We start from the raw sequence: 13,708 nt of genomic DNA on the forward strand, positions 1-13,708 counted from the left end.
AACAGCCCTCTCTCTGTATATTATTTATTACCTTCCTTTCAATTTTTAACACCTTTAAAACTCTATCTTTGTAGTAACAAACTAAGGAAAAAAATAAAGAAAAGATGGTTAGGAATGTCTAGGTCAAAACTTCTGCTATTCCAGTGTTTGAAGGTGGAAACGGTTACGTTGAAGGATAGAATGGCCTGCTGCTTTTCCTTTCTACAGAGAATCTTCTTGAACTGGGAGAAAACTAACAATGGACTATGCATCCTTGAAAACCAGATAAAAATTCTAGTATTTAATCAGGAATCTATCTAATATTTCTGTATGCTCAAATTTATCTAATACCATACCATTCTTTCAAAGAGACTATTTAGCTTTTTCTTCCGTTGTTTTGTCTTTTCTGTAGGCAGTAAAGCCTTGTTCCCTAAGTCACGTAGAGGAAATAGCCTGTCCTCTGCTGTTCTCCATCAATCAATGTAAAAATGATTTGAGGTCAGAGCTTAAGTTAGAATTCTCATTATAGTTTATATTACAGTGATTTGTGGACATATATCATGATAGATGGCCAGCCTAATAGTCCCTGTCAGAAGTTTTGACCCAGTTATCATTTATTACAGGAAACCTTGATTCTATCGGCATTCTGAAATCCTCATTTTTAGGTCAGTAAAAGGAGGATTTTTGCCGTGTCCCAGAAGAGGTAGACACTATGTGTATAACATCTCTTAGATGGCTATGCCCAGTACTCAAAGCAATTTATGGCAGTGTGGTATGGCAGAGCCAGTCTGTACTTGTGTCAGGGACACTAGATAGAATCTGAATTCTCTCACTATCAGTTGTTTGTGTACTTGAATCTGACACCACATTCCTGTGACACTCTACAGCATCAAGGATTATGTAAATAATTTAGAATCTTGCTGGATAAATTAAATCCATATTTATATAACAGATGATAGTTAGGCTATCTAGGATACAGTTTCCATTATGTACTCCCTGTCTGTCTCAATCGACAAATAAGCCCCACATTCCTATGGTATAATGAACTCCAATTCCAGTTTGGAAGACAGAATCCCCAAACAAACCAAGCCTTAAGGCCAGCCAGTTAACTGACAAACCAACAAAGCAAACAGCCCTCCCGCACAAGATACTTGGAAGTCTCTAAACGCAGTGTGACACAGGTAACACGGACATCATACTTGGCTGCTCCAAGGGAATGTTGTCCACAGCAATATCCAGGCTTCCAGGGATGCTCTGCATTTTGCTTATCCGGTCAGCTCTGTGAAAGGACATCACACACACACACACACACACACACACACACACACACACACACACACACACACACACACAGTGTATTATTTTCATCTTCACAGAAAAATCCATCTTCTATAATTCTGAGCTTTGAGAAGGAGAAAGAATAGACAGGAAATAATAGTGTATTGATTTCTCCCCCTATGGTTAGTTTAACTCTTATACAACAAAGCTCGTATAAATAAAAACAAAAGTTATAGAGGAATCACATTACCGATATCCTGAATAATACCTTAAACTTATTTTCTCTGACTTCATTTACTCCTGAGACCAAACGGGTATAACAGTAAGATATATGGTCTTGTCAATAAGACTTATTTGAATTTGCTTGAGCATTTCACTGTTGAAGTGGATTTTAAATATTCAATAAAAGAGAAAAAGAAAAAGAAAAAAAAACCTCGATCTGGGCTAATCACAAACCACTAACAATCCCTTTCTGTTTCCCTACCCTCACGCTCCAGCACTAACACACTGTGATCTTGGTTCTCAGTCTGTGGGGAAGGGCTTAAAGAGGCTTTTAAGGTGTTGTTGTTGTTGTTGTTTTCTAAGAGACTCTTGCTATGTAGAGCAGGCTGGCCCTGGACTCTCCAGCCTTGTGTTTGAGCCTCTCAAGTGCCCAGATTATGACATGTATCAGCACATCCACTAAAAACAAATTTTATTTCTATTTGTAACTCATAGCTAAACAATGAGTCAATGATGTAAACTATCTAGCCAAGAAAATTGGAAATTTTAATTGGAAATTATAATTAATAAGCGGAGGACTCCAGCTAAATGACAAAAATCATGTCAAAAGGGGGAAAATGCTACCATTGCGATTTACACAGTCATCATGTTGACAAAATGACTGGTGGAAAAGAAAACACCTATTCTCCTGGCTGAGTGTTCTGTATGCAGGCAAATATAAGCACACTATATTCTGAAGTTTAAAAAAAAAAAAAAAAAAAGAATGTCGGAGAACAAAGCTAGTTTTGTTGCTACAGTTGCTAAGAGCTTGAATTTTGCCCTCTGCATTAACAAAGAGCTGACTGCCTCTACATGTGTAGGCTCCCCCCACCCCCAACCCTCCCATCATTATGCATGTTCACTCTTTGACTCTCTGGCAGTTCTGTTTCCTTTGCTGGATCCCCCTAGTGGCACCCTTTGAAGACTGCAGAGCCTTTAGGAGGTAGAGTCTTCCTGGAGGAAGAGGGTATTGGAGTTTTACAGCCCAGCTCCTTGCTCCTTGCTCCTTTTCTTGTTCACTCTTTGCTTCCTGAACACAAATGCAATGTCACCAGTTGACTGCTGTTCCTGTCGTTGTGTCTTCTGTTCCACGAAGAACTATAACTCCCAAGAATACGGGCCAAACTAACCCACTTTCTTAAGTTGCTTTGGTCAGGTATTCTTCGAGAAAAGAACTAATCTACACACCATATTTGAGCCCCAAGGTTCTTTACCTCTCTTCCCAGCCCTGTGTTCAGTGAACCATGTTGGTGGCTTGAAGTCAGCAATGACAAATTAATTTATACCACAGAAACTGGTCCCCAATAGAGATTTTAACTCAATGCCAGTTTTAACCTAATGTCAGCACTTCATTGTGCATTAGAGGTACAACTTATGTGCCATTATAATTATTTTGTATTCCCTGGCAAAAAGAGGGTTGACAGGGTTTCTTTTGCTGTTTATTATATCAGTTCATCCCTAAATCTTTGTATGTTTCATTATGCTCAGCATTACATTTTGCCATGCTTTAGGGAACTGTCAAAAAGGCAACAGGGAAATTCCCTTTTATTTTCTCATGGTGGCTTGAGGAGTCCTGTGAAGACTTGGGTACAAGTTTTGACCAGGATATTTGATGAGTGAGTGATGTGAAGCAAGGTCTTATGTTACAGTGCTCGTCCTGGACTTCGAAGAACTGAGATTAGTAGAGGGTCTTGCCTAAGAGTCTACTTCTCATCCTAATTGTATGTTCTAAAAACTTCAATGAGTAATAATAATAATAATAATAATGGTGATGATAAACACTGGTAGGCATCCCTTCTACGTTACTAGATGAAGATGATTTGCTGAAGCTATAGTGGCCACATGTTTAATCATATCATAACATTTTTGAGGGATATACAAAATTAGTTGATAAGTGGCTTGCTAATTCTTAGGCAGGAGAAACAGAACCATTGTACATGGCTAAAGAGAACAAGGTTGTTCTCTGTGCTAGACCCTACTAGAGTAAGATATATAGTATCATCAGGGCATCAGCACATCTCAAGAGTTCCTGTGGGGTAGAAGCTGATTCTCCAGTCTCAACTCACCTCTGCCAGTCAATATCATATGTGGAAGAGACAAACAGAAACCACACAATCAGGAGTACCATAAATAATGCTATTCCCAGACAACAAGTTGGTGGGGTTTTTTTTTGGAGGGGGGAGGGGTTTATTGTCACAGAGCTATAGATGGATAGATAATATAGCCCAACATGTCACAAATCTTCTGCTTGATTGTGGCACCATTTGGACAAGAAGGAAGTCACCAGAAAACCATTTGTTTCTGGGGCTGTCTGGATAGTTGAGACTCAAAGCATGAGGTATTATTACGGAGAGAGAAGAAATCAGCGTGGCAACAGCTTGAAGTACATAAAGGGATATCCAGAATATCCTACCTTCTGTAGTCTGACACCAGTTTTAGGAGGTCCTCAGACGACATCTTGCTGCTTTCTTGTCTATACAGTGGTGAAAACCGTGAGTCCCTGTCCACATTCCCCTGGTTGTCCTTAAATACAGATCTGCCGGGAAAGAATGCTTATTCAGATTTGTATTTTGTTATTGCTTAATAAATTGTGTGTTTCTACACACACATACACACACACACACATACACACACACACACACACACACATGTGAATGCATGTACTCACATTATCCATCTTGTTCTATGAGGCAAGATCTTCCACTGGCCTAAAACTCACCCAAGAGCCTAGGCTCGCCAGTCAGTTGGCCCCAGCTAACCTCCTGTCTCTGCTTCTCCTGTGGTATGATTACAGCCATGCCTCTTCATGTCGAGAATTTTTAAGCTTGGTTTTGTGGCTCAGGCTCAGGCTCAGGTCTTCATGTTTGCAAGGCAAACCCTGCACTGAATGAGCTATTTCTTAAAGTGCTCCATTTAAGTGTTCCTTCAAGAGACCTTAACTCGGGCAAGAAGGGGCTAATGCACTTGGGGTGGCAGCGTTAGAACTTATGAGTGTGTAAGAGGAATCAGGTTGTAATTATGGCTGTTGAAAATCAGATTCCTAAACTGTCTTTGTGAAGATAAATGAGCCCATGTTCTAACTTTTGGACAGAAATAAGGATACATGCAGGAAATATCAGGCAGTATTTAGCATGAAATACAGCTAATGTATGTTATTTTTCTTTCCTTGATCCATTTCATTGGAATTATAGCGCCTTACTTAAAATACGTAGTTGCTTTTGTCTAAGTTATTAAGTGGGGTCAGGCAATATTTCCTTCCCATGCAGTTTTCCCCATCTTTATTTTGCATCAAAAATTAGGCCCCCATATAATTGCCTTTTCTTCAACATTAGAGAAACGTTGGATTTTTATTTCTTCTAGCTCAAGAGCCTTAGCTAGAATATCTTATCACCATTTAAATGATCAAATATTTCAATAAAGTAGCTGAAATGGCTTTGAAACTGATATTAGCCATAGACATTTTGTATAAAATAACGTGGAAAAAAGGAAATGGGTTAGAGATGTATTCAAATGATATTTTTAGACTCCTTGAAATTGTCTCCTCACAGTTTTGTTGATATTCTTGTTGTTAAGTAGTAACTGTGGAAAAATCAACTGAATCTCTCCTTCATAAAATTCTAATGAAATAGCATCAAGAAAACAGACTAGAAAGCTTTAACTTGAGGTCTAAAGAGAACTGCGCAGGTAAAGGCACTTGCCGACAACCCTGTCTGCCAGCTGTGGTTTCTGGGCCCGTATGGTGAAATGAAAGAACCTGCTTGTGCACTTTGTTTTCGGACAGCCACAAGAGTGCTGTGGCAAGCTGTGCATGCTCACAACATAAATGCATTAAAATGTGATAAGAATTACAAGGCATTTAACTTAAAAAATGACTTTTGCATAAATACTTTAAAGGCCATTTGAGCAAGTACTTGACATTTTAAAACCAATACATTGTGTTTCTCAATACAAGAGGGGAGTGATAAACTCAACTTGAATAATAGTCTTGGGCTGGTGAGATGGCTCAGTGGTTAAGAGCAGTGACTACTCTTCTGAAGATCCTGAGTTCAAATCCCAGCCACCACCTGATGGCTCACAACCATCCATAATGAGATCTGATACCCTCTTGTGTGTCTAAAGACAGCTACAGTATACTTATGTATAATAATAAATAAATCTTAAAACAAAACCCCCACAAAAGTATAATAGTCTTTTTCAGTGAATGAATTACCATGACTCCATTAATCTATGTGCTGTGTAAACTCCATTTTGATCCTATCCACAGTTGGCCTATGGAAATCCTTCACTTGGAATAGCCGCTCATGAGGTATACACAAAGCTTTGCGCTTGACCCTTGTATTTCATCTTCTCAAGGGCTAAGATTAGAGGCACACACCATCATGTGGGATTTAGATGTTTCTATGCCTGTGTAAATACAGCTGATGAAAGTCCAAAGTGGTTGTTAGGGCCTAGCATGGACATGGGATTATAATCTCAGCAATGGGGTAGTAAAGACAGCAGGAGAACAGGTGTCCAAAGCCATGATGGGCCACTCAGACAACCCTGTCTTATAATAATAATTAATAATAGTAAAACACCCCTTAAGGACTGAGGTTGTATTCCAATGGTAGCACATTTACCTAGAATTCATAAGGCAGCAAAAAAAAAAAAACCCTATAAAAATGAACTATCAAATAATAAAACTATAGAAAGGCAGAGACAAGGACGTGGTGGCATGTACTAGGAGCCTTGTCACTGGAAGGATGCAAGCAGAGGTGGACCACCACTTGCTGGGCCGTTGACAGCATGAGAATCTTAGATATCACTGCACTGAGTATCTTTAGATGTACAGATATGAGAACGAACATTTATTTTAGTGGTAGTCCTGATTGACTTTAAAGAAAATTAAACAGTCTGTTAATCATTTATAAGTTTAAATGAGACAGAGTACAAGAATCTGCGAGGTGGTCCTGCTGTGGCCTTGGGCCCCTATGATCCTGCAGTTGATATGTATGGGAAAAGTTTAATTGCAGTAGGGCACACCTGTGAATTCACCTTCTTTTCTAATTGTGAGTCGTAAAATATTCTGTGTGTGTGTATGTGTGCAACTGTGTGTGTGTGTGCAACTGTGTGTATGCACAACTATGTATATATGTGTGTGTATGGTATGTGTGTGTGTGTGTTCTACACCTATTGGAAGGATAATATTTTTGATACAAAGTGGCAGTACAGCTGGTACCCAGTCTGAGAACATACCAGATAAATTTCAAATTAGATGCTCACAGCAATGAGATCTGTGTGTACTGCGGCAGCTGGGTAAAAATCTGGTTTCATGTAACTGTTAATGCTACTATTTTTAACTACAGTTGCTTTGAAATGTTTTAGGGTACACTCAGAGCTATGCTGTGAAACAAACTGCAAGATAGGAAATGGTGGAGCACAATGGGCCATGTGACCTGGGGAGTGGGCCTGGAGCAAAAATAAGGTCGAGCCATGTCCAAACCCGGAAAATCTCAGCTTGAGACTGGCAGGAGTAAAGGTTGCTTCCTCCTTGTTCTGGGCCTGCCTGTACCATGGTACACATTTGACGCCGCCCCCCCCCCCCCTCTGGCTCACCTTCAGGTGGTCACATAGCACTATGGCCAGATGCCAGGTTTAACTTCCTCTCTCCCTATAAGGATGTGTCCAGCAAGCACACATTTTTCATGCAAATGGAGCATTACCTGGGAACCCTGCAGTAGTGTTCACTTACCTCAAAGCCTCCTACTCACTCCCCAGTATTTATATAGCCCTATTACCCGCGAATAAAGAGCTGTAACACTGAAAACCATCTCAGAGAAGGCTTCTTTCTGCCCCCATCCCTACCCCCAGCACTCAAGACCAGAGTTCCTGTGAACCCACCACGCTGCTGCGTTCCTTTCATTTCACCCAGCTTGTAAAAGTATCTGAATTACCCCAAAGGAAGAAGCAGAGCTGGGCCAGCTGGAAATAAGAGTATAGAGCAAAAGCCAGTGGAGAACATGCAGGACCAACAATATATCGCCTATGCCATGGGGCTGGTCTATTCCAGAACAATGTGAGTGACTGCTAGCCTTCAACTCTTAGCTGAAGCAATGCTTGCCCTGGAAGGTGGGGCAGGGGTTGCTACTTTGGGTGGCTGCGTGATTTTTTTTTTTTTTTGAAGCTAGGTAATCCAAAGCACCCTACGAAACCATAATCTCTGTATGATCAGCCATCGCCCCCCCCCCTGCACTTACCCGAGCAACTCAAGTAAATACAAGTCACCGGTGGTTTGTACAAGTTCCTAACAACAGCCAAAGCACTAACTGAGCTGTCATCCAGCATGGGCTTGCAGTTTTGATAGTTCTATTTTCCTAGAAATAACTACCCCAAAAGCTGATGACACTTTCAGCTGCCATGGAAGTGCCATCTGTCTTCCAGACAGTTTGTTGACAATTTCAGAGTCAGGATGTCACTTCTGCCAATAACTGACACATGACTTACTTCCACCCTTCACACTCTTCTTCACTGGACCAAATTTACAAGAAATGGGGAGCTACAGATCGTGAACATGAACTTGACAAGTGACCTCCAGCAATAATAGTAATAATGACAATGTCTGTAACATGTTTTTCATGTCTACCATTAGTTATCTCTGTAAGGAAAGGTAGCGATGGAGAGATAAAATAATATCCACGACATATTTTATACCAAATCCTTGTACATCTGAAGTTAGTAGAAGATATTGCCCATGAAGCAAGTATTGGCTGCTCCATCCTATGGATGAGACTCAGGACCCAAAGAGGAGCCTTGTTCAATGACACAATAAACAGAGAGTTGACCTTGACAGGTAGGCTGGGTTACCAGGCTTTGCAGCCTGGCTCATCCACCCTTGCTGCAAGGCTGTCTGAATGCAAGTTGGTACTTGAGCAGCCTTCAGTAATTTTCTTGCATTACTGGTGTTGGGCTCCACACCACTGCTTCTATATCCCAGTCCTTAATGTTAAATAATGACCACAACATTCTGACACACACTGGTGGGTTTTCTCTGAATGTGTTTCCCAGTGGAAGCCACGTGAATAGAAGAATACACTTCAGGTCAGCTCTCCTTCTGTGCTTTGAATTTTTAATGAAGTGACTACCTTTGGGATAATGTTATTAACATTCACTAAGTGGGGCTAAGTTTTCTACTAGGCCTGTAATTAACCCCTTTTAATTCAGCTTGTTCATTGCTGATCTTTGTTTTTGTCATGAGTCTATGCCAAGTTTTCCCTCCTTTGAGGAATTCTTATACTAGGTAAAGATGCAAAGAGACTGCGAAGGACACTAGGATTTGATGTGTCAGGAGATCTGAAAGCAAAGCCTATTTTCCACAGGGGTCCCACTTAGGGAAGGATGGTCTTCTGCTTGAGCATACAGAACTCAACATCTCCATCAGAGTCAGCTGGGGACATAACTGCCTGTGCTAATCTACATCCAAAGCAAAGACAGCTTACATGATCAGCTTGATGGCTTCATTTGGACATCCATACAAAGCAGAGCTCTATGCATAAATGAAAGCATGCAGGTTCACAGGAAGGTATCTGATATCCCTCCTTATCCCTCCTTTGTCCATTAGGCTCTCTGGACTGATAAAAGATTGTGTTCACTAAAGCAGTTACATATTATAAAACTATAATTTTGATTTTGTACTAGTAAGTTTCCCCAGTCTATCTGGCCGTGTCCACATTGAATATGAAGTAGGGGCCTTTGTGTATGCTGTCTCCCTGAACTAATGAGTCAAGTGTGTCTCTGCAGAGTTGATGATGTCTATGAAGATGATACTGTGTTATTTCTCTAGGTGTGGCTTCATTAAAAAGCATCAGATGATCCACAGGCATTCAAAGCCATAGCTTCTAATGCATATTGTAAGTACATTTCTATTCTGAGAGTCGAAAAGTAGGACCTTACCTCACTGCCCAAGCAAATGGCATCCGATATTTCCCCAATTTGCTGCAGAACTGCCTATTGGATTTTAGAATCTTTTGTGCAAACTGAAGGGAAAAAAGTAAATAAAATATTATTAGGGATAACCAATTACAAACCACACATATGAAATAATAGCGATTATTTTTTTCCATTTTGTTGTCTACTGAAACTCTATAGAGTTTCTCCTTATTGGCTCACAGATTATACACAAGACCCTCTGTGTTCAAGTTATTGTAGAATTCTTGGCTTTCTTTTCTCATTTGAAAATTCTAAAGGTAGAACATCTATCCCATAGTCTTGAAATATCAACTATTACCCGCTCCTCTGTTCTTCCTGCCATCCTTCCTCCCTTCTGTTTAGCTAAGAGAAGTTAAAATCTTGAGTGGAAAGTTATCAAATTTATATTCACAATTGGTACTAGATCATATCTTTTCCCCATCAGAAGACTTTTTCTGTGAAGGGCTGTGTGGATCCTGCCTTCTCTGCCACAATTTCTCAAATCTATTGCTATAGCTAAGAGGTAGCCATTGATACAGGAAGTGCTTCCATTTCTAGTGCTAGAGCAAATCCAGGGTTTCACACATTCTACGCAATAAATGAGGTGTGATTGATTGTCAATAAGATTTTATTTACAAAAGCTGGCAAGAGCCTAGATGTGGTCTGAAGAGATAGTTTGCTGAAGGTAACACACCATAGATATGTAATATATAATTATGCATTATGATATTAAATATGTGAAATTCCAGCCTAAGTTGTTGCACATGCTCAAATTCAATTGATTTCCTTGATATCTTTCCTTTGTATGGCAAATATATACTTTTATTTATTTTTTAATAATCAGTGATACTCCATAATTTGCTTATTTGAAATAACAAGGTGATAGAATGAAGAAAACAGAAAGCCTTCATTGATCTTACTACAGAGGCCATTCACACTATCTCCATCTCTAGCTTCTGCACTTCACTATTATTACATTTAGTGTGTAATCATTTGTCTTTGGCATTGAGCCCATTGTTAGCTTGCTGATATCTTAGCAAATTGCCTTCTCTTGATCCTGACTCCTAACTTTGTTATTGTAAATACTTCAATCTTTGGGGTTAAAATGATATCCAAATTTATGTTTATTTCTACTAATAAATTCATAGATATCAGAGTCTATGCTGTTGGGTCAAAAGGACAAAAACGAAAAGATGTATAATTTTAAAAGTTTCTGGTAGATATTAATTATGCTGCTAGTTTAATGTTGAAAGTCATACATTTATGAAATTATATAATTCAGGAATACAGCGTGATTCTATCTCTGTAAAATGACTGAAAGTATTTATAAGAAATAATCATTACCTTGTTGGAGTCTGGATTCTTGATGTAAGGTTCAACACCACTCCCGATGTTTCCCATTAAGACTTTTTCGACTTTGGCCACCAAAACAATTTCAGAGTGTGGATCACTCACAGAGAAGACAGCCTGTGTCCAAAGAGAGCAGTGAGTAATAACTACCAAAGAAGCCACCTTGAAGACATTCCACAGATGTCATTTAAAAATATGAGAGCTTTAAGGAATTTTTATTTGGGAAATTGCCCATCCTGTATGGACTATTTATCATTAAGAACAATCTAAAAGTCAAGGTTTTTCTGTCCCATCACAAGGAAACAAAAGCGCAACCTGCTTTGGGAATTTTAACCATTCCTCTGGAAGGCCCTTTATGTGAGGTTCTTCCGATTGTCTTGGTGTACCGGTGTCAATATTGCCGTTTTCCAAGGCCGGTGGGGTCCCCGAGAGCATCTGCCGGACAGCAGGGTGATTTAGGTCCACATGGAAGTCCGCAGAGATCTTCCTGTTATCTCTGAGGTCGTAAAGCGCCACGCTCACAAAAAAGGGCTCAATCTGTGGGCAAAACAAAAACCCAGATGGTTCTGCCGATCCGATCCACCAGTCTGTGCACCACCGCACCTCACAACACAATCGAACGGAAGGCAGAAAGCAACCTTTCTATAACCCAGGGCGAAGTGCCCAGAGTCCCTCCCTGAAGCTGAGGCCTCCAAGCCCAGGGCTCATCTAATTTGTTTCTTGACCCTAGACACACATCCAAGAGGTCTCCGTTTCCCCTGTACTCAAAAGAAAACACCTTTACCCCAGTCTCTAGGGAACGCTGAGAAACATTTCACTAGTCTAACTGCTTTTCAGACCTCTCTCTCTCCTTCCCTTCCTCTCCTCCCTCTCTCTGTCCCTCCTTCCTCCCCCCCCCCCCCCCTGCCCTGTTTTGGCTTTTGGTTTTGTTTGTTTTGAGACAGGGTTTCTCTGTGCAGCCCTGGTTGCCCTGGAACTCACTCTCTCGACCAGGCTGGTCTCAAATGCAAAGATCCTATCTCTGCCTACCAAGTGCAGGGACTAAAGGTATTTGTGCTAGTCCTGGACTAAATGTGTAGCCCAGAAATGGCCTCCTCCTGCCTCTGCCTCCTTCATCAAATTCTATCCAGGTGCACTACTACCACAACCGGAACTTTTCGATATTTTAAATTCACAGCTTGGAATGATAATAATATGTATTTCCTATTGACTCCATGCTTCCTCCTGCTCTATGTGTTTTTAATATGTTCATGAATGAGATACTGTGACACATAGATGAGGATCAGCCTGTGAGAGGGCCTGTTGTCAGAGAAGATGGGAAGTCTCCTGAAAAGAAGTCAATATCATAGCTGAGGGTTTTAGAAAGATGTTGTTTAGTTTCTTTATCTTCTACCCATTTTGAAGTTCACTACACTCCTAGCCCCAGGGTCAACTTTCAGCAGCCGTGTTGCTAACTTTAACTTTTCCTCCTGCTGTTGGCCAATTTTCATGACCCTAAGGTCACTGTTTCCCCTTATCATCAGCTGTATTTGCAGGCATGTATTCTGAGACAACCCTCATGGTCTTGCTATTTTTTGACTGTACCCCAGTCTTACTGGCCAGTGTGAGCTCTCAGTAAGATGACCGCTGTGTAGGCTCCCAATGGTCACACTCTACCTCTGCCAGTCTTTGTACAGATGTTTTTCCCTCCCTCCCTTTCATCCTTCCTTCCTTTCTTCTTCTTCTTCTTCTTCTTCTTCTTCTTCTTCTTCTTCTTCTTCTTCTTCTTCTTCTTCTTCTTCTTCTTCTTCTTCTTCTTCTCCCTCCTTCCTTCCTTCCTTCCTTCCTTCCTTCCTTCCTTCCTTCCTTCCTTCCTTCCTTCCTTCCTTCCTTCCCTTTGCAGTGTTGAATGTCAAACCTATGGCCACACACAGTCCAGGTAAATGCTGTCCCATTCACCTAATGTCACAATTCTAAAAAGACCAAAAAAAATTTTTAAAATGCTGCCAAAAATATCAGAGAAACAAAGACAGATTTAAGGGATAAAGAATGGTTAACTAGAAAAGTGTCACAATCAACACAGATTAAGGGATGGGGGTGTGGGTCAGTGGTAGGTAGAGTGCTGACAGTATTTGTACCTCTGTGTCCCCTAACAAGGCAAAAGCATGGAAAAGTGAAACCTCATGGGTAAAAATTAGGCAAAATAAACAAAGGTGCATATACTTATGTACACATTGCATATACTCAGATACATGTACGTATAATTAAGTATACTAGATAAATGAAAATGCATGTGACTTCATAGCTATGCAACTAAGTGGGGGTGCTAAAAGATTGTCAGTATCTTTTTACTTTGATTTGTGCTCCTTAATCATGAATTGCAGTTTGTCTTCTGCCAATATTCTGTGAACAAGTAAGTGATATAAAGGGATGTAGCTCAGTTAACACACTGAGGTACAGACTGGTGCTGTGAGTCTTGTGAAATAGCTCCTGTCCTTTGAGATGTATCATTGTGACTAATGTATAGCCGAGATACTGCTGAGTTATTTAATGATAGCAATGCTTGTCAACTCCCGCACTATGAGAGATGGAATTCCAAATTAAAATGATGCTCAGAATAGTCTTTTTGAGGCTACAGAGACATCCTAGTCAGTGAAGAGCTTGCTGAGAGACCATGAGGACCTGAGTTCAAATCTTAGGACCCATATAAAAAGCTGGGCATGGCTGCAGGCCGCTGTTATCCCAGCGCTGGGGAGGTAAGGCCAGCAAGGTTTCTGGAGCTCATTGGCCAGCCAGGCTTTGCTGAATCAGTGAGCCCCAGAAGCGGTGAATGACTCTGTCTCAAAAATGAAGGTGGAGAACAACACCCAGCATTGTCATCTGGCCTCCGTGTGTGTGTGTGTGTGTGTGTGTGTGT

The 13,708-nt window shown here is 40.6% G+C and overlaps 1 protein-coding gene across 10 annotated transcripts in view; it reads right to left on the reverse strand.

Annotated features, from left to right (window-relative positions):
* Dock10 (dedicator of cytokinesis 10) overlaps positions 1 to 13,708 on the reverse strand; it is a 258,799-nt gene that overhangs the window by 77,872 nt on the left and 167,219 nt on the right. For all 10 annotated transcript variants that reach the window (XM_085838639.1, XM_021165780.2, XM_085838674.1 and 7 more), the window contains exons 12-16: positions 11,128 to 11,349; positions 10,807 to 10,929; positions 9,448 to 9,530; positions 3,932 to 4,054; positions 1,179 to 1,258 (exon numbers count right to left, since the gene is read on the reverse strand). In XM_085838639.1, coding sequence (XP_085694765.1) covers positions 1,179 to 1,258; positions 3,932 to 4,054; positions 9,448 to 9,530; positions 10,807 to 10,929; positions 11,128 to 11,349 — 631 coding nt within the window. The remainder of the gene's footprint in view (positions 1 to 1,178; positions 1,259 to 3,931; positions 4,055 to 9,447; positions 9,531 to 10,806; positions 10,930 to 11,127; positions 11,350 to 13,708) is intronic.

Source organism: Mus caroli, unplaced genomic scaffold, assembly GCF_978045245.1.
Source record: "Mus caroli unplaced genomic scaffold, Mus_caroli_1 scaffold_1, whole genome shotgun sequence".
NCBI lineage: Eukaryota > Metazoa > Chordata > Mammalia > Rodentia > Muridae > Mus > Mus caroli.